At 35.4% G+C, this 21495-nt stretch overlaps 1 protein-coding gene across 1 annotated transcript in view; it reads left to right on the forward strand.

The window, feature by feature from the left end:
- The window catches only part of PKHD1L1 (PKHD1 like 1), a 154188-nt gene that overhangs the window by 9429 nt on the left and 123264 nt on the right, over window positions 1–21495 (forward strand). The window contains exons 3-11 of the mRNA XM_057736239.1: window positions 2456–2600; window positions 3506–3614; window positions 9556–9613; window positions 10882–10975; window positions 14435–14488; window positions 15019–15092; window positions 16022–16064; window positions 19986–20056; window positions 21207–21317. Of these exons, the coding sequence (XP_057592222.1) occupies window positions 2456–2600; window positions 3506–3614; window positions 9556–9613; window positions 10882–10975; window positions 14435–14488; window positions 15019–15092; window positions 16022–16064; window positions 19986–20056; window positions 21207–21317 (759 nt within the window). The remainder of the gene's footprint in view (window positions 1–2455; window positions 2601–3505; window positions 3615–9555; window positions 9614–10881; window positions 10976–14434; window positions 14489–15018; window positions 15093–16021; window positions 16065–19985; window positions 20057–21206; window positions 21318–21495) is intronic.

Below are 21495 nucleotides of genomic sequence, written 5' to 3' on the forward strand. Positions count from 1 at the left end.
AGTATATGTAGTCACTAACTTTGTAAGGAGGAAAAGGTGGTCCAAGGTAAAGATTTACATCAGCTCCTGGGCTGTGGCAGATGAATTGACTAGTTGGTCATGGGCTGAGAGAAACAAGATTGGCAAATCAGAACAAGAAAGTCTTGGAAAGAGACCGGTGAATGCACTCACAGTAGTAAGCATGCAAATCTATAGGTCTCAAGTTAAATTCCACGAGAGAGTATCCCTGACAGAGGAAACAGAACAACTGGGTTGATTGGAAGACTCGTTTAGGGGCTCCTCTTCTTGGCCACCTGAGTGCTTGTGCACAAGACCCGTGAACCGAGGGCTGTGGGTAGACTGTGCATGGGCTAACACCATGGACTCCCCAGCACTAAGTTATCTACGGCTATTGCTGAATACCTGCCCTGTCAATAGCACAGACCAACACGGAGCTCTCAGTGAGTCCACCATCCCTCAAAAAGTCCACGCAGCCACTCAGTGGCAAGTCGACTGCATCACTCTCCTTCCCTCATGGACAAGCAGAGGTTCATTATTTCTGGAACTGACACCTATTCCATATATGGGTTTTGCCTTCTTTTTCCACAGTACCTCTGCCAGCCTCATCTCCTGAGAGCATGACTTACTGCCATGAGATGCCACAAAATAGGGTCTCAGAACAGGAAACATATTTTATAGCAAAAAAGTAGTGATAATGGGCACATGACCGTGAACCCCACGTCATCCTGAAATATGTGGCCTGATAGAATGATGGGACAGCGTACAAAAGGCAAGACTAAGAGCCCAGCTTGGGAACAACATCGCATGGAATGGGGTGCAGTCCTCCATCGTGTGCCATGTGCACTGAGCCAGCGGCAGATCCGTACTGTTGTTTCCCAACGGGTAGAACACATGGAGCTGGGAATAAAGGGTTACTCCCTGTCATCACGCCCAGTGATCCAAAAATTGAATCTGTGCTTTCTGTCCTTGCAGTTTTAGATTCTGCTGGATTCTGACTCTGAGTTTCCAGATAGAGAATGCTTCTGCCAGGGGGTCGCAATGTGGGTTCCACTGAACTGAAACTACCACTACTACCCGATCAGTTTGAATTCAGCAAACACAAGTAGTTGACTGGTAGAGATCGTCCATTCTGATGGTCTTGAAGAGGTAGGGTTGCTTTTACGGAATGCAGATAAGGAGCAGTATGTGTGGAATTTATGGTATTCCCGGGGCATCTCTTGGCTTCCATGTGCAGTGATAACTGTGAGTAGGCATAGGCAGCAACCACAAACAAACAAAGGCAAGGCAACTAAGGGTTCAGATCCTCAGGACGAAAGGTAGTGTCACTCTGTTAGCTGAAGTGTGGGCTAGCGGTTAGGGAGATTACAGTGGGTGGTAGAGAGGGGACATGCATATTATTAAAGCCTCAGGACCAGTCCTATTACTGTGGCCTGTTGTATGTCCCACTAACCTTCTTGTAGTAACTCTTTAGCAGAGCTCATAGGTGGCCACTGCCTTACAGACCTGACAATGGATTGTACTTAGAATGTAGGGCCTGAGCATACCTGTTTGGTACGAGGAATCAGCTGTATCAGATGCCTTTCTTACTCAGCCTCACATCCTGATTCCTGCCTCTTATTCAGGCCACAGCTGTGGCAAGAAGTTCCCCATGTACTTTGACTCAATCTGTGCTTCCAACTCTAGCCTCTGGGTCCCACAGCATGTCTCTGTCCCAGGGCTTCGTTGATGTAGTGACTTGGGACATCAAAACCCAGATGGCATATACCTGTGTGCAGCCTGACGGGAACCCCACAGGGAACTGTCACCTAATGGGACAGGATTTGATGAATAAATGCTTCTTCCCATTGATTTTTTTGCTTCTGAGAGGCAGTCTGTATTTTCCTTCAGAGTCTTTTCCCACAAGACTGAGCCCCAGCTGTCTTCAGTGGTGTCCAGGTTTTCTTCTTCAGGTTTTCTTCTCTCGTCCCTAAGGGATCACCACCCAAATAAACTATCTACTTGCAAGTCCTCACCTCAGATTTTGCTTTATAGGTACTCAATGCAAAGACCCCATGCCTGATAAAATTGTGTCGCCTTTGTCTGCTCTTTCTATGCCCTTTCGCCTGCTGTTTTCATAATAGTTGTCCCCACCAGATATAGCATCTGGTGGTATATGTGTATATTGTCTGTTTCTCCACCCCTCCTCACCCTATTACTGGGATGTAAGCCGTTTGATTCCAATGCATTTAACAACACTTGACCAATAATAGGTCCTCAAGCTTTGTAAATTAATTAAAGGCTAATTTTTATATTTCCAAAGAATATTACAATCATAGGGGTAAATATGAAATAGATTAACTGCTTACATCAGTACTATTCCTTACTATTTATTCAGTGACTCAATACTAAATGATAACTGTTAAATCTTTGAAAACAGAATTCCATTAATAATAATTGAGTGTGTTTACTCTTCCAGGTTTTGCTCAAGCAAACCAGTTTAACTATGGAGTTGATAATGCTGAGTTGGGAAACAGTGTGCAATTAGTTTCTTCTTTCCGATCAATTCCTTGTGATGTAGAAAAAGATTCAAGTCATTCAACTCAAATTACCTGCTATACTAGGTATGTTTTAAAGTATCTTTAATAACATTTTCATCATATCAGAACCACAGTTGTGCATATTAGTATTATAATAGTTTTATTGCTCTGGTTATTACAGTAATGTTTCTGATTATCAGCTATTATTTTTGATCTCATGCTGTTTAGACTGTTTCATACCTTTATTATATTCAGTCACAGTACTCTTGCCGCATATTGGCATGATCAAATATATTCTATATCCTTTCCCAGGTTATTAGAGTCATGATCTTATCATTATTGATTTCTTTGAGAAGATAAATGGCCACTATTAAATTGTAATGATGCTCCTCAAAATATCAAAATTATGCCTTCCTATCCAGCTTGATTAATTTTGTTCAGAATCTTCACATAGTCATTAAGACTAAAGATGATCATTTTGTAGATTGACATCTCAAGTTCTTCACTATCAGCTCAAATTGATGTTTGTTATTAGCAGCTTAGGAGAAAAAATTAATCATTTTAAACGGCAACTTTCAATACTGAGACAGGTAGCCCGTAATTCAGCGGATTCCGTCCACATTAGGCTTGTTGGCTATTTTTCAACTTACTTAGGGAGAAACATGATTAAAACTTTTTAAAAAGCAAAGCATAAAATAATTGTACCAAGGAGATATGTTGCAACTTTAAATGATTATTATTACATTTGTTTTGCTTTTCAGTAAGTACCAGTGCATTAGTCAGAATAAGCATTTGCCTGAGGTCCAAAGTGTTAGAATTTGCAGTACAGAGTTCAGGATGGAGATCATCTTTCCATAATATAGCACTGAACTTTAATTGTACAACAATTAGAATTTCAGATACTTCTTTCAAAAATGGCATGTATATTAATGCTATACATTAAATAACAGAGTTTTGCATTCCTTATGTGTTCTTCATTTGCTTTCCAGAGCAATGCCAGAAGATTCCTATACTGTTAGAGTCAGTGTGGATGGGGTTCCTATTACAGAAAATAATATCTGCAAAGGTCACATCAAAAGCTGGGCCTGCAGCTTCAATGTATGTGGCATTTCCTCTCTAACTTACGTATAATTGATATTGTACTTTCTTGCGGAACTGCGTTTTTATTTTTTAATTTTACAGATTGTTATCTATTTCCACATTAAATAATTTACTAGCATGTAACTAAGGATAATTTCACCCAGTTTTAAATATCTTCTATAGTAATGAAATTCTTTTATCATTTTGTGTTTCCTTTTTTAAATTAATTTTACTAATGAATTAAACTTTTATACTTCCAAACAGTTTTCTTGTTCACACTATTTTTTCTCTTTCTCCATTTCTGCTGTGGGTTTGATTTCCCTTTTTCTGTTTTCATCAGACTCACCTTCATTTTAAATAGAAACATAACTATTTTCTCTTTCTTTGTACTTTTTTTTAAGCTCTTTATTGGACTATAATTGCTTTACACTGTTGTGCCAGTTTTTTTCTGTACACCAAAGTGAATTAGCTGTATTTATACATATCCCCTACCTCCCGCGACTCTCTCCCACCCTCCCTGTCCCAGGCCTCTAAGTCATCATCCATCCCCGTTGATCTCCCTGTGTTATCCAGCAGCTTCCCACTAGCTATCTATTTTACATTTGGTAGTGTATATATGTCAATGCTACTCTCTCACTTCGTCCCAGCTTCTCCTTCACCCCCTGGCCCCCCATGTCCTCAAGTCTGTTCTCTACATCTGCATCTTTATTCTTGCCTTGTCGCTGGGTTCATCAGTACCATTTTTTTAGATTACATATATATGAGTTAGCATACGGTTTTTGTTTTTCTCTCTCTGGCTTACTTCACTCTGTATGACAGTCTCTAGGTCCATCCACCTCACTACAAATAACTCCATTTCATTCCTTTTTATGGCTGAGTAATATTCCACTGTATATATGTGCCACATCTTCTTTATTCATTCATCTGTTGATGGGCATTTAGGTTGCTTCCATGTCTTGGCTGTTGTAAATAGTGCTTCAGTGAACATTGTGGTACATGTTTCTTTTTGGATTATGGTTTTCTCTGGGTATATGCCCAGTAGTGGGATTACTGGATCATATGGTAGTTCAATTTTTAATTTTTTAAGGAACCTCCATACTGTTTTCCATAGTGGCTATACCAATTTACATTCCCATCAACAGTGCAGGAGGGTTCCCTTTTCTCCGCACCCTCTCCAGCATTTATTCTTTGTACTTCCCAATGCAATAAGATGTGAGTATATGTAGCACAGAGCCATTCACAATTTAGTTACCCTAAATATAAGTGTTCACTATAATACATTTTCTTCTAAGGATGATCCCATGTGTTTTAAAAAATTGTATTTATGTTTTAAGTTGTCAATTACTGAGTACTGTAATGTTCCAATGTAAGATGAAATGCTGAGGAAATTAGTAATGACTTCTGTCCTCAAGAAGTGTCTGTGATTCCCAAATATATTGCTGAATATGATCCCAGATATCTCTGGCTCCCTTCTCTCTCCCTAAATATGGAGCCATCTTTTGTTTCCTAGGATAAAATGCCACAGTGGCCCCAAAGCAACCTAAATTAAGCAAATCTCAAACTGGACTTCTTGTATTCCTCCTTAAACCTAGTTTTTGTTGGATATTTCTCACACATCTCAAGCTAGAAAGCTGTTACATCCTTGGTTTTTTCCTTTCCTTCATCTTTAGCCCCATAGCTATTCAGAAACCAAACCACAATGATCCTACCCTGCAACTTAGCTCTGAAGTTCATCATCCCCTTATCCTCTTTCCTGCCATGGCCTTGGTTTTGATTCTGGTCTTATCATTTCTCACCCATTATCACCGTAGCCTGTTGGTCTCGCTACCCTTCTTCATTACACTGTTCAGATGCAGTATTCAAAACCGTGCACGTTATTATGTCTTTCCTCTGCTCAGTCTCCCTCCTTTACCCATTGTCCATAGGTTTCCTTTATTGTATCGTAGCCTGGAACCAGTTCTGTTTCCAGCAGTGTCTTCTAACATTCTCCCTGACCAAGGACCCATACATCTTACTCATTTCTGCTTAGTGAGTCCTGCTCTTTGCTCAGGACTCTTAAAATTCCCCCAAGCAGAGCTAAGTGATTTCCTCAGTTGTATAGAGGCTTAGTGCAGCGTTCATGTACAGTCTTCATCATTTACTCTGACTTGGTCACAGTGAAACTGTGCTTCACATTTCTTCATTTGCTGTAAAATAGAGATTATCTCATAGCACCATATAAAATGGAGGATTGAATGATATTAATAAGGTGATCAGAAAGAACCTAGCACATAGTAATTACTATATAGTGTTTTAATTTATATGTTCCATTTATTACTATTTTAGCACCTAGTCCATTGTACAGTGATTATATTTTAAAGTGTTGTTCTGGTTCAGAGGGTTTTATTCAACTTTATGTCCCTAGAACAAGCATAACATTTAACACATAGTCGGAGCACAGGTTGTATCTGCTGATTGATGATGCTGTTTGTGCTTTTCTCTGATTAAGACAAAGTTAAGAAAAAAATTTAATGCCATGTAATTGAATCTTCTTAAATTACTTTTTCTCTTTTAATAATTTGTAATTTTAGTGGTGTGTGGTCTGAAAATATGAAATAGAAAATTAAAATTTTTTGTTTAACAAATTTATACTTGTATATAATGAAAACCTGAACTGGTTCTACAAAGTTAATTAAAAACAAACAACATTTCCTTGACATGCTCCTCATTCTTAGTCTCCAGAGTCCCCTACTTTCTTGTTTTAACTTTAGCTATTTATTGAGATGTTTCTAAAGAAGAAATATATTATTTCTAATGTGTGTACAAATAATGTTTTATATGATATATTGTGATATTTCCAAATAATAGGCTTCTTAATTAGAAATATATTGCTATTTCTGAATATTTAAAGTTTAACTATCAGTAGTATCTATTTATTGGTAATTCTTACAATGGAAGATGAGAATTTAGCGCCTGTATTCTTCACTTGATCTTAGCCAAAAGGCCGAGAAGCGATAGCGCCTATATTTTACATCTATTAACTTGTACTGTGTAACACAACTCCCAAGCTTATTAGCTTCAGGCAGCAACAATTTATATTGCTTATGTATCCACGGGTCAGCTGTGTGGTTCTCCTGTTCTGGACAGAGCTAGACTGATCTCTGATGGGCTTACTCATGTGTCTGTGGTCAGCTGTGCATTAGGTAGGAGGCTTTGCTGCTCTTGGCTGGGTGCTTTCACACCTGGGGGGCCTCAGCTGGAACAACCAAGCTGAATAGGCTTTGCTCTATGTAGTGTCTCTACCCTCCAGAGAGTAGCCCAAAGTTCTTTATGTGTTGGAGGCAGGGATCCCTCAGGAGAGCAGAAGTAGGTAGGGAGCCTTTAAGCCGAGGCTCAAAAATGTCATGCTGCTTGAACCACATTCTAATGGCTGAAACTTGCTCCAAGGCAGTCTGTATTCAGGGCTCCATCTCTTAATGGGAAGAGCTGCAAAGACACATTGCAGGTGAGGATACAGGGAGAGGAAAATTATAGCCATGTTTGAAATGAAACTGCTACCCTTTCCCACCTCCAACACACAGATATCCTCTCACTCTTTCTCTCAATTAGATTTGCCCTAATTTTTGGTTAGATCAATATTCATAACATGATTACATCTATATAAGTAATATTCACAGCTGAAACAAGTATTGTACTGTGACTACACTTTTCTTTCATACAGTGTTTTGTTTTCCTTGGAGTTAATAACTGGCTTTTTATGTGTGTGGGGGTATTTGCCTAGTTTTCTATGTATCAAACTCTGCACCAGAAGTATGACATTTTTTCATTGTCATTAGGGAAATTTATCATATCACTCCTAAATCCCTCGTGCTCCTGCTCCAGTCTGGACAGGCTGTTCTCTAGATGTGCTGCGCAACAGTCAGTCATCATGGTCGTCTCCCTTCACCAGCTTTCTGGAGACTTCCTGCCTCTCTCCCTCATGTTGCTACTTGCTCCCTAAATCTTATGTCTTCCTCTTTTTTGATATACTCCCTCATATTAGTGGAGCAAAATGAACTTACAAAATAAAATCCTTCTACTAATAGGTTAAAATAAAATCCTTCCAATACTAACACTTCCATGCTACTCTCACATTTGGTTGACAGTTTAGTTGGGTATAGAACTCTAGTTTGGAAATAAATTTCACCTGGAATTTTGAAATCATATCTCCATTGTTTCTTGGTCTAATATCTTAAACAGCCCATGGTGAAGGATCAGCTTTTTAAAAATTTCCAATCTGTTGTGGCTCAATATCATGTAAAATACAATAAAAAATGTCACAGCAATGTCCAGTTGTTTTAAATGTCTCTAAGGGCTTACTCTTACTTTTTGTTCTTATCAATGACCAATAACTTTTGCACACTTTTATTGGTTGTTTAAAACCCTTTGCAAAATTGCATACTTGTAGCATCTAATTCTCATACTATTTTCTAATTTTGGCTTTAATACTTTTTACCATTATCCTTGACTGCAGTTATTATTCAGATTAATTATTCTTAATTTTCAGAAACTTCTCCCTTGTTTTTCTCTTTTCTATAAAATAATTTGCTCTGCCATCTTCATTGATTCTTTTCTTTGTAGATGATGTATTAAATTGAAAATCTGTTTCTGACCCTAGCTCCTCAAATAATGATAGTAACTAACCTGTTGTTTAATATGCACTCTTCAATTATTTTTTGCCACAGATATAATTTATATGAGTACACTTTGGCTTAGAGAGATTGATTTGCACACAGCGTTGTAGTTCCTCTACCTTTTCTATTACTCTGCCTCTAAAAGTGATATTTTGCCCAAAGTCCTTTTGACTGGGTGTTTTACTTATTACTTTTACATATTCTCCATTAAGCATTTCTGAAGTGTGAAAGAATGAGTCTGAAGTCATTCTTAGCCTCAAATTGCAAAATTTATCTCTTCTTGGCAGTCTAAAAAAAATCTGTCCTTTCACTTAAGTATCTGCGCATCTTTCTTTTAGGTGTTCCCGAATGAAAATGGAGGGGACAGCTGACATTTACTGAGAGTCTACTTTGTGCTAGGTTATTTTGCTTATATAATTTATGTATCCATGTAGAGGCCATCTTTTTCTCCACCAGCAACCCTCTTCCTCCAAAAACTTCAATTATTCCTTAAAAATACTGCCCATGTTTCTGTTCTCTTCTGTTTTTCTGAGGCACCCTTGTGTTTCTGCAGATGGACTGTTCTTGATCTATTTCTAGCTCATTTTCTCCTACATTATTTATTTTTAGGTGTAGATGTTGCTCTGAATGTATCCCAGTTATTGAGAAAATATTATTTGTCCGTCAGTTCTGCTTTTTACCTGTTCAGAATTAATTTTGTTTTTCAATTATAGTACATTTCCCTTTTGGGGTAATTATTTCTCATTTTGTCTTTTAAAAAGAAGTTGGCATATGTTTACTTGAATAATAATAGCCAATGATTAATATAATGTTGACTATGTGTCAGGTGGTGTTATAAGTATTTTTTGTAATAACTAGAAAATTATTGTTAGCTTAGTTACTAAAGCTTACTCTCATGAACTCTTCCCAAGTTTTGCTTCTATGTTTTTGAAAAATGCTTTGCTATTTTTTCTTTATGAGCTTAACCCAAAGTAGGCTTTCTTTAATTTTATTCCACCAAATTCTTAAAAGTCTTTATGAGAGAGACCTTTTTACTGTGGTTTGATTTACCCTGATAACAAAAGGATGATTGAGTTTTAAAATTCCAAGTAGAAACACTTTGAAATGAAAGAGGATTTTTAGGGGATAAGGAAAAGATTTTGAATAATCAGAGTAGTATTCTGAACTTTATTTCTTATATGTAAAAAGGAATATTTTGACAATCATATTATAGATATTGTTCAAATATAATGTAAGAAGCAGAGATATTTCATAAAATTAGGAACAAAATAGAAATAAGACTGCTTATTAACAGTATTATTTTACAGGCAAAAAGTTTCAGAACCCCAACAATAAGGAGCATCACACCTTTATCTGGAACTCCAGGTCTGTTCATTTTTTTCATATTAAGTTGAAGTATCTTTTTTTGGTTTATAGTAATTAATGAATTAATTTTTTAGTACATAAAATTTCTATAATTAAAAATTTATAAATAGCATTTTTCTGATTATAAAATAACTAAAAAATTTTTAAATGCTTTTTAATAGCTGCATCCAAATCTATTATAATGTATTAAACTTTCTATTGAACATTAGTTGGCTTCCAGTGTTTAAAAACTGTAGTTATTCCAGTTCATAATTCCAACAGGAATATGTGAAAATGCCCTTTTCTGTAACTTTGACAATTCTCGGCACTCATTTTTTTCAAAAATTTATGTGAAAACTTCTACTCTTACACCTTCTCCTAGGGGATTGGCCCTGGCTCCAACCGCTCCACGCACAATGGACATTGGGTGCTGAAAGGCAGGAGGCCTTTTTCCGTTTTTTTAAAAAAAGAATTTATGTGAAAAAAATAGTAGGTTTTTTTTTCTCTAGTTTTCCAGTTCTTTGATTTATGTAATTAATTTTGTATTTATTAACCATTTATATTTCTTGTTTTTATAAATTACTAGTTCATCTCTTTGGTAATTTAAGGCTAGTTATTTTTTTCATATTAAGTTACAAGAATTCTTTGCATTTTGAGAATATTAACCATATATATGTGATATAAATGGAAAATATTTTTTTAATTTTTTATTTGCTTTTTTTATATATATTTTTTAATATTATTTGCTTTTAAAATTTATTAGTGATGTTTGCCATTTAGACAATTTTTATTATCAAATCTATAGATCTTAATCTTTGTTATTTCTCCCTTTATTTTTATTCTATAGAAGATCCCGCATCCTGATTATACAAATATTATATAAAATTTCTCTTATTTTTTAAGAATTTTTATGGTTTTGTTTATATTTAATTTTCATTTCACCTAGAATTTGTTTCATTTTTTGGCATAAGGTAGGGATCTTATTTACATTTTTTTCAAATAAATCACCCATGACCCAAGCAATATTTATTGAATAATTCATTCTATCTTCCATGAAACACCTCTTTAAGCTATAAATATTTATAGATGCCTCTTTAATACTATAATTATTTGTTCATGGTGTATTGTATTTGTTAGAACTTTTAGAACAATGCTAAACAATAGTAGTGAACACAAGATATGTGTCTGGATGCTGGTTTTACTGGGGAAACCTCTAAAGTTTTAAGATTAAGTGTATGGATATATAGATAGATAATCTTACCCAGAGCCTTTTCTTTGTTTGTTTTTAGGTACACTAATAACAATCCAAGGCAGAATCTTCACCGATGTCTATGGAAGTAATACGGCACTAAGCTCAAATGGGAAAAATGTTAGGATTTTGAGGTAAGTTTTTGATGTGGAAACATATTCTTGCAACTCATAGATGAAATATGATGTCCCATGAATAATGGGTCCATTGATATTAAAAACCACTGCAATGTGATGGGATTAACCAGTGTTTTTCAGCCATATTAAAGGAAGAAAAATAGACTGTTGCATGATTCATTGACATAGAAACAATGGCCAATATATCTTTCTCTTTTGGTCTGACGTAATTGCTTATTTTTCTATCGTGGAAAATATTTTTCTATTATTTATAGAAGGTACATGGAAGCAAGTCCAATAGTAATTAAGATAAAGTCACAGAACTTCATCACTGGAAAGCTTTGTTACTTAATCTAACTGCCTCATTTTACATATATTTAAAAAAGAAACCTCTCAAGCCCAGAGGTCCACCACTTAGTCAAGATCAGGAGGAGAATTCGTCTCCTAACAAGCAATGTGGCACTTTTTCGACTACACGTCATATATGGGACAGTGCTGAAACTAAAAATGGTCAATAACTTATTAACAGGCTAGGATGTGAATCCTGGTTCCTCCATATAGTAACTGTGGACCAGATGATAACATTGGCTGGTTACCTAACATCAAAAAATATTGTCTACCTTTTGGGCAGGAAACTAGCACTGTCACTGGAATTATCTTCCTAAAGCATAGGTGGGGTTATCTCAGTCCTGCCTTAAAAGACTGAAAGTCCTGTTCATTTCCTGTAGAAGGAAGTACAGAATCAGCTAATATAGCTTTCAAGATGCTTCATGATTATTGAATACACATGTAAAATGAATAAATGAATAAGCTAAATAGTAATTCAGAAAGCACACATACATGTACATATGCATATATAATTTTGTAAGGCATGCAATTTGAAAGGTTTTACTAAGTGAAATAAAGGTAATTTATCTGACATTCTATGGAGTAGAATTCTCAGTTAAATCACATCTGCATGAACCTGTAATATTCTAGAAATATTCGTATTGATCATTATATATCATAAAAGAACTAAAATAGAGAAGCAGATATTTAACATTTTATATGGACAGTTTAGTATGAATATTTTGTCTATTTCCATATAGTTGAGTGTTATGAGTGTCTTTTTTTAAATTGAAGTGTAGTTAATTTACAATGTTGTGTTAATTTCTGCTGTACAGAAAAGTGACTCAGTTATACACATGTATACATTCTCCTTTATGTTCTTTTCCATTATGGTTTATCCCAAGACATTGGATATAGTTCCCTGTGTTATACAGTAGGACCTTGTTGTTTATCCATTCTATATGTAATAGTTTGCATCTACCAACCCCAAACTCCCAGTCCATCCCTTCCCCACACCCACTAGTGTTATGAATGTCTTCTGTTCCAATTTTTCTTTATGTATTTGTTTTTATTTATTTATTTATTGGTTGCGTTGAGTCTTCGTTGCTGCACATGGGCTTTCTGTAATTGCGGCGAGTGGGGGCTACTCTTCATTGTGGTGCGCGGGCTTCTCATTGCAGTGGCTTCTCTTGTGGAGCACAGGCTCTAGGCACACAGGCTTCAGGAGTTGCAGCACACAGGCTCAATAGTTGTGGCTCACGGGCTCTAGAGCACAGGCTCAATAGTTGTGGCGCACAGGCTTAGTTGCTTCGTGGCATATGGGATCTTCCTGGAGCAGGGATCAAACCTGTGTCCCCTTCATTGGCAGGCAGATTCCCAACCACTGCGCCACCTAGGAAGTCCCTGTCCCAGTTCTTAATACGGGTTTTCTAAGTCATCCTTTCCCGAATGATGCCAGGAAGTAGAAACTTTAACTTTCAAAGTGATTTTTTTTTCCACTGTAGTTGAAATTTACTTCTGTTTAACACAAAGGAATGGATTAAAATTATCTCATGAAATCATAGAATCACAGTCAAAAGAGGCCTACGAGGTCAGGCTACCCAACCCCTATACTCTGGTAATCCTGAGATACTGTATATAAATATAGAAAAAAAAAATCACACACATTTTAATAGGGGCAAAGGTTTTAGAGCTGCATTTATCTCATTTCTATCATATTCATTGTGACACTGGGGCCCTCAAGGCATTTCATTGTGCCTGAATTCTGTTGGCAGAAAGCAGTGGGCAGAGTCCTGGGCAAGAAGTCAGGAGACCCAAGTGCTGCTTCTGCGTCTTATAAGTCTTGTCAATTTGGCCAAATCTCCAAATTCAGACCAGGTACAAATGCTGGAGGACATACAAATGACTAAAGGACCTAGTGCCTACTAAGGAACTTTTGGTCTAAAAGACCAAATGAGAAAAAATGTTAAATGTATATATTTAAGGCCAAATAGGGTAGTCTTACCATAGAAAGGCAAACCCAGACCACTATGGGAATTAGGGGTTGTGGTTAAGAGCACACACTGGAGCAGGGCTGTCTGGATTTGAATTCCTGCTCTGTCCCTTACTGGCTGCAGGCTTGGGCAAACTACTTAACCTCCCTGCCTCAGTCTCTTCATCAGTGAAATGGAAAGGTAACAGTTACTAACCCATAAGATTGTTGCAAGGACTAAATGTAGTAAGTGCCTGTAAATGTTGACTGCTAAATGTACTCTTTAGTTGCAGGGAGGCAAGAGGTTAGAAAGAGAATATGAATTCATAAATCTCTATAATGGATAAACCTGTTCAGTTTTCTTTCTTTACAACCTAATGTAATGAGCAAATGAAAGAATTTGTGCGTAAAAGTATATTAAAAAGTTCAAAGTTCTCCGCAAACAGAAGTCTCTATTTATTTTTAGTTCGGGTTTGTATCTAGCCTTATTTTGAGTTTGGGATTTGCTGTCCCAGAAGCTGGGGGATTGTTCCGGTTTTGCAAAGAATGTAATAGCAGTCAGTTACCTGCAAGCCTCAATCTCCTTGGGTTATATCAGCCTTAAAGCAATAGGTCAACCTAGTCAGCTGGGGAAATGTGAAGGCAGATTTTCCTCTCAGCTTCTGACCCTTCTCAACTTCTTGTTCCCATTTCATTGGCACTAATGCTGTTAGACATTCTTTTTATCCAGATTACTTTGTGGGACCTCTGCTGCAGACCTTGTTTAATTCTTATATTATGAAACTTAACTACAAGATTATGTTTTGTGTTTGAATTATTTTGAACCTCAGATGGAGGAGTCCCCATCATCTTCACTTTCTGTTCCTATAGTATTTATCACTTTCTAACACACCAAATATCTTATAATTATCATGTTTATTGTCATTCTCCCCAAGTTGGGATGTCAGTCCTACAAAGGTGGGGATCTTTGTTTTATTCACTGATGTGTTCCAGTTCCTGGAGCAAGAACTGTAACATAATAAGTGGTCAGTAGATGTTTGTTGAGTGAATAAGTGATGGATAATAATAAGTGATTGGGGGAAAAATATATAAGGTAGCAGTAAGCTTGGTGGGAAGAGAGCATTTTGAAACCATGCATCAAACTCAGCTTGATCTCTTCCTGTGAAATATTTATACAGAGTTTATATTGGAGGAATGCCCTGTGAACTTCTCATACCACAATCTGATAATTTGTAAGTAATTCAGATAATTTTCTTTAGAAAAATAAATATTAGATATAAACATACTAGATTTAAATAGTAATTTATAGCAATATTGCACAGCTGAATGCTTTATAACACAGTATAATTGTAGTATTTTATATAGTAAATTACCAATCATTTATATAGTTGAATGTAACCTGATATCTGCTGCCTCCAGTATGGTATGGTATGAACTTTTATTTAGATTATTTTGAGAAAGATATTTTGAGAAATACTTTTATCAAATAATTGTTTCATTTGGTAGTGTTTTAAATTCTTTAAAAAGAATATCAATGGGGATAGCCAAATTAATTGCAAAATATTTCATTTTTAAATGAAGTTTTATTCAAATAACTTCAACCAAGACTGGGAAATATTCACTTTATAAAAAGTTCTCTTGTAGCAAGAGTTTCTATCGTGATACATATTCTGAAATTCATAAGATGTTTTTAAGGGAAACACAGTATTTTAAAACTTTAGTGTCAATATAAACTTTGAAATTAACATATATATTTTATTAGGTATGGTCTAAAACTAGATCACCCAAATGGAGACATGGGTTCTATGATTTGTAAGACAACTGGAACGTATATTGGTAAGTTTTGATCATCATTCCTCATAGTTCTCAGAAATGCCTGAATCTGTTTCCTTATTTTGTATTCTCTTAGACCTCTCCTGTAGCCTCATCCCTTTTTTTTTAAATGAGCATTTCCTGTTTACTTTGGCTTCTTTTCAGTGTCATGTAAGCGTGTATGAATTACCTTTTTCTAAGGTTTACATTGAAGTAAGCTTCTTCAAGTTTCTTTTTTCTTTTCGTCTGTCATTCAAATGATTCCTTTACTAATTCAGCTGTTTTACCTATAGCTTTAATTTTACTCTGTTTTTTCCCCTTGGTCTATGTACTTCAGACTCATGAACCTTTTAGTTATTTAATGAGCTTTCTTCCTACTGCCTTATGACCTCTGCAAACTTTCCATCCTGAGAGTTTCAGATGAAATGTCATGTCTTCAAAAAAGCCTGATCCTCAGCCTTACATTCTCAAAGTTCGTTCTCCTTTTTCTTGATAGCTTTATCACTGTTTTAATTCTCTGTGTCATTGCTTTTGACTGAGTGTATCCTCCGCTTAACAGTGTGCTATTTGAGAAGAGCAAACTCTATGCTCACCCGGCATTTCTCAGTTCATAGCTGAGTGTCTGACCCAATTAAGTATCTGTTAAATGAATGAAAGAAAATGAGGGCAGTATGGTTACATGTATGTTATTTTATTCTTCTTCATTCGTTATTATATTTTGTCAGGTTTTCGTGGTTATAACCTTGAGACATCTTATTTTGTGTATCTTAAAGTACTAGGTACTTCTTTAAGATATTTCAATTTTCATTTCTTTGAGAATTAGTAGATGGTTGCATAATTTCAGTGTTAATTTTATATTTCTTTTCTTTGCTCTTAAATCAGCTTTATAATATATGGTTATTGTTCTCCTGTGATTGAGAATTTAATTGATTGTGTATTTTAATTAATTCCAGGTCATCATAATGTCAGCTTCATCTTGGATAGTGATTATGGAAGGTAGGTCATTTTATAAATACTAATCATAATTGACTCAGCTGGGTAAATAAAATAAAAGTATATATTTACTTTGTGCTATAAGATCCCCAGATTTAAAAATTAATCACCTTCTTCCCCCAAATGAACACTTAAGTGGTCTGTAACTCTCATTCGCTTATAATTTGTGCCTCAGACATGGCCTTTCAGTTGTTGGGAAATCTAGCGTTACCTAAAAACAATACATTTAAAAAAAATCTTTGATTGTGATATTAAAAAGTATTATGTTTTATAGCCCTTCTTATTTAATTAAAATTATTTTGCTGACTAAATAATTAAATTTTCATTTGAACTAATATAATAATAAATAAAACCTCATGGTTAATAATACCTGATAATGGTTTTCTCTTAAAATATCAGGACAAATAGAGTCGTGAAAGATGGTTAGTTATAGTTTTTCATTGTTCTTTTTACCATCAATGTTAATAACTTGCATTTATGACTTTTAGTAAAACTAGAACTTATTTCCAGGTATCCTACATCCCAATTTCAGTCAGGAAGACCATCACATGCTTATAGGAATATCAGAGTATGCGAATCTTAACACATCTTGCAAATCTCACATTATAGATAAAGAACAGTTAGTGACAGGCGTGGTGTTAAGCACTTCACATGTATTATCTAGTGTAATACTCCCAAAGAACCTATAAATTGAATGTTATCATCCTCCCCATATTGCGCACTGGGGAAATGAGACTTAGGAGCATTAAATAATTTGCCCAAGGATATTCAGCCAGTAGGAAGCAGAGCTAGAATGTGTACCCGTGCAGTCTGACTCCAGGGCCTAGGCCTTTCATTCCAGTGCTCTGCCGTGACTGCCGGAGGGCTTCAGTCGCAGAGCCACATCTCGCCACTGTTTAACATCCTGACCCAGGATTCTCTACCGTGGTGGGATCACCCCACTCCCGGAGCATTTGCAAATGTGTGTGTTGGGGGGGGGGGGGCGTATTTGTTCATTGTCCCAGTAACTAGAGCATGCTCATGGCCTTTTATGGGCAGGACCATGATGTGCCAAACCTAAATGAATTGTTCTTCCCAAAATGTCATAGCATCTCCCATTGGGAAAATGAGCTGGTTGATAGAAATCCAAATAAGTCACATCATTTAGCCATCCAATACTAATATATCTGTAGTAGACCAATGATAAAATAGGTCTGTTGATTTTTTTTTTGTCTCTGAAGAGACTTGGTGATTAGAAGTTTGGAAAAGAGTGGCAATATTATAAGTGAAGTAGATGTTATTCCTGTTCATTGTTTACAGACTGCAAGAGAAGGATGAGATTTGGTCCCTGAATGTATAGAAATGTAGTTGAGTTGGTAAAACCAAATAAATCCATTATCACTATTTAAAGATGAGCTAGTTCTAGACACCTAGAATCAGTATGTTTATTACCAAGTTATAAACCTGGGCCAATCATTTTATTATAGAATAATATATACTGCACTAAAACCATGAAGAATATTATAATTCAAGATAAGCCAGAGAGGATGATATGTAAATGGTGCTAAGATTTACCTTTATAATTTACATGGGGCAAATGATTCAGTCCTGTGACTTAACTGTGATTTTCTGCAAGGCCATGGCCTACTTACATATAACTTGATAGGATAGTACAATAGGATTTTATTGAAAATATTAGAAAACATGTTAGAAGCAACAATTATTGAGTTTTAAATGATTTCCTGAACTGTATATGGTTCTTTTATGCTTTCAATGTCATTCTTCCTAAGGTGAAAAAAGTGAATTCTTAGTTCTGAGTCTGTATGAAAGGTACTAATTGCCAAATCCATCATATGCCTCTCAGAGAAATAATTATCCAGAAATAGAAGGTTTGAGTGATCAAGCTTGAATGTGATTGATAAGTATACGTAAGTCAATATGCAGCATTAACATGCTCCCAAATTTTCAATTTAAAAAAGTCAGAAAATGTGTACATATATAGGCAAAAATATTGGATAAGATTGTTAATGCTGTGATCTTGGCTTATAATCATTTTTTTCTTTTTTAAGCCAATGCATTTCCTTTTGTATTAGTGTCTCTGAATTTAAGAAGTTATGTTTCTATATAAAACAAATGTAAACAAATTTCTATATCTTACAAATTTAAGATAACTGTTAAAAATATGACATTTACTACTTAAAGCCTAGTTTTAAGATTGCGTGGCATTTTAAAAATGTTGTCATTTTATAAGTTATAAAATCCATATTTTACAAATTTCAGGAGCATTCCTGAATATTAGGTGAACCAATTAAAGACCATTGTGGTACCTATTCTGTGTTTCTTCTTTTTAAAAAATTTTTATTAAAGTATAGTTGATTTACAGTGTTGTGTGCATTCTGTATTTCTTCTAATAGCCAACCTTTTCTCTTCTATTACCTCAAGTTCAAACAGCAGCTGTTCCAAACTGATAAGATTTGGATGAGGCTGCCTTAATTGAGAAATGCCTAGTCATTATCAATGAATTAGTAAAAATCACCTCAGTGTCATACCAAATAAATTACATTCCAATTTTATTTCAGGAGGCAGTTTTCCCACCAACTTAAAAAGCAGAGTTAATTTTTCAGATGCAGGATCTGACCACAGATAATATTGTTGGAACTGGCATCATTTCAGATATTTGAGAAATCAACTGAAAGGGTTATAACATAGAAATATAAAATCCAGTATGAACTTCTTAAATAACTAATTTAGAATAAAATGTTTTCAGAGACTCTTTAGCTTTACAAATGCACATTATAATGCCTGCATTAAATTTACAGGGAGTTAACTCTTGGTCTCTGCCACAAGATTTGCATTATCCTTTTAGATTCCAGTTCATTGTGTTATAATTATGATGAATGGGTTTTGGATCTTAACATTAGAATTTCTTAACTTTTCTAATTATAAATTTAATTGGGGTAATTAAGAGAACAGCATTTAATTTTAAGATCAGATTACTTCGCTTCCCAACCCTCCAGGCTATGGAAGTGCCAGTGCGTATCTATCAAGAATAGGAATAGGCTCTGTTTGGTGAGGGTGACTACTCTGGTGGTCTGTTGTGAACTTGCTCTCATCCATTTGTATTCTCATGCAACTTAGAGGCGAGAGAGGAGAACTGTATAGTACTCAGGGCTCTGGACTCACACTGTCTGGGTTCACATTCATTTTCTGCTACTTACTCTCTTTGTGATTTTGAGGAAGGTAAGAAACTTCTCTGAGTTTTACCTACCTCATGATGTAAAAATTAAATAGCATAATAAATTAAAAGCCTTAAAAAATCTTATCTTAAAAGCTTAAAAATCTTAGCATGATACCTGACAAGTGTTCAATAATGTCAGTTATTCTGACAGTTAAATGGGTTATAAGAGCACAGAGAGCCCTGGGTGGTCAGCGTAGACCCCAGCTTTTATGAAGGGCAGTCCTTCTGTTTACTTTTTGTGTTAATATAAATTCTAACTAATTATTATTGAAGTATAACTTGCATATAATAAAATGTGCATATTTTTAGTGTTCAGTTCAGTAAGTTCTGACAGACCTATATTTGTATATTTGCATATTTGCGTGATCAATAACTAAATCAGGACAGAGAACATTTTTATCTTCCTCAAAGGTCTTTCCTGCTCCTTTTTAAATTATATGATTTCTATCACTAGAGTTAAAAAAAACCCCACAGTTTCCTAAAATAAAGGTAATTTTTTAAAAAATCAGGGTGTAGTTGTTTTACAGTGCTGTGTTAATTTCTACCGTGCAGCAAAGTGGAGTTCCCTGTGCTATATAGTAGGTTGTAATTAGTTATCTGTGTTACGCATGTTAGTGTATATATGTCAGTCCCAATCTCCCAATTCATCCCACCCCCCTCAAAGGTCATTTTTAAAGCAAAAAATTTTCCTTTTTTTTTTCCAACAGGAGTTTACCACAAAAAATGGCATATTTTGTTTCTTCTCTGAATAAAATTTCAATGTTTCAAACATATGCAGGTATGTGATCTTTCTGTGTGTGTCGAGGCGGGGAAGAGAGGTATATATACTTTATTTCATCAAATCAAATACGATTGTAAAGTGTACTTTATTATTTTATGTAATTCTAAGAAAGGAAACACACCTAAGATGAGGAGTGTAATAGGATCCTACCTGACATTAAGGTAGAATTTCAAAAACTGTATTTCTGGTGTTGATTGAGAAATAAACTTATACTAAAAGAGACAGCAGGGAAACCTGTGCATCTCAACATGGGCAGTTGGTCAAGGGAGGGAAAAAAGAATCTCTGCTGTCAATTTAAACCACAAGCCAGCACTCCCTGAGGTTTATGCTTTCAGTGTGGTCCAAAAGAATCCTCAAGCAGATCATAATTTATTTTAATTTAAAGAGGTCTCAGGTTGGTAGTGCCCCTAGGAGAGTGTCAGAAGCAAACACAAATCTTTCTGAAAGAATTGTTCTTTCTTCCAGGTCTGGGGTGATTCAGATTTCAAAGATCTTCAAATGTGAAAAAAAAATATGGATCTTGGAATCAATCAAATATGATCTATCCTGGCTTTTTCTAGAAATTTATTTAATGTGAAACTCCTATGTAAAAATACATAGAACTTTGATAGATTGAACTAAATACGGATAAATTTTAATAAGGATCTACCATATATCATGCACTGGGCTATATTACCAGTATATCTAAGACTTTTATATATAAAGCCACAAGAATTCCAATCATAGTTAATGTATTAGTATGTGAAAAAAATATAAATATAAGATATTGGCCCATAAATACAAGAAAGATTCATTCTTCGAGAGCACAGAGAAGAGCCTGTTCTCCTGCCTTCCTGTTTTCTTTTGGAACCAAACATCTATGCTCAGCCCAGGTTTTCCTTGTTTTCTGGATTCTTCTGTTAGCAGTGTCTCTTAAGGAGGAGATGTAAATCTCTGTGAAAGCCATGTTTATTGTCCTCTGCAGGATTGCATCAGAGACAAAATAATGAGACACCTGATTCATTCATGTGGCAATCCAATATCCACTACCTTCGTTGTGTTATGTGCTATGGCTAGGTAATTTGGAAAATTTGTGAAGATCAAACATTTGGGTTTATGTGCAATATTCATGACATTTTATTTCTTGTCCTTCCCCTCCCCCTACCAGAGGTCGCTACGATTTCACCTTCACAAGGAAGCATTCAAGGCGGCACAGTGCTAACAATAAGTGGACAGTTCTTTGATCAGACAGATTTCCCAGTCAGAGTTTTAGTTGGAGGTATTTTTTCATGATTTTTAATAAAAGAACAAATCCTTCTTTTTCTCTAATAATGTCTAGGAAGAATAACAGTCTTTTCTCAATTAATGTCTTAATTTAAAAGCTGGTTGTTTTCAGATGGGCATTTGGTTCTGGGGCTCAATGCTTTTACCACTGCAGTTTTCCAGTGAGGACCACT

This window comes from Hippopotamus amphibius, chromosome 5 (assembly GCF_030028045.1).
Source record: "Hippopotamus amphibius kiboko isolate mHipAmp2 chromosome 5, mHipAmp2.hap2, whole genome shotgun sequence".
NCBI lineage: Eukaryota > Metazoa > Chordata > Mammalia > Artiodactyla > Hippopotamidae > Hippopotamus > Hippopotamus amphibius.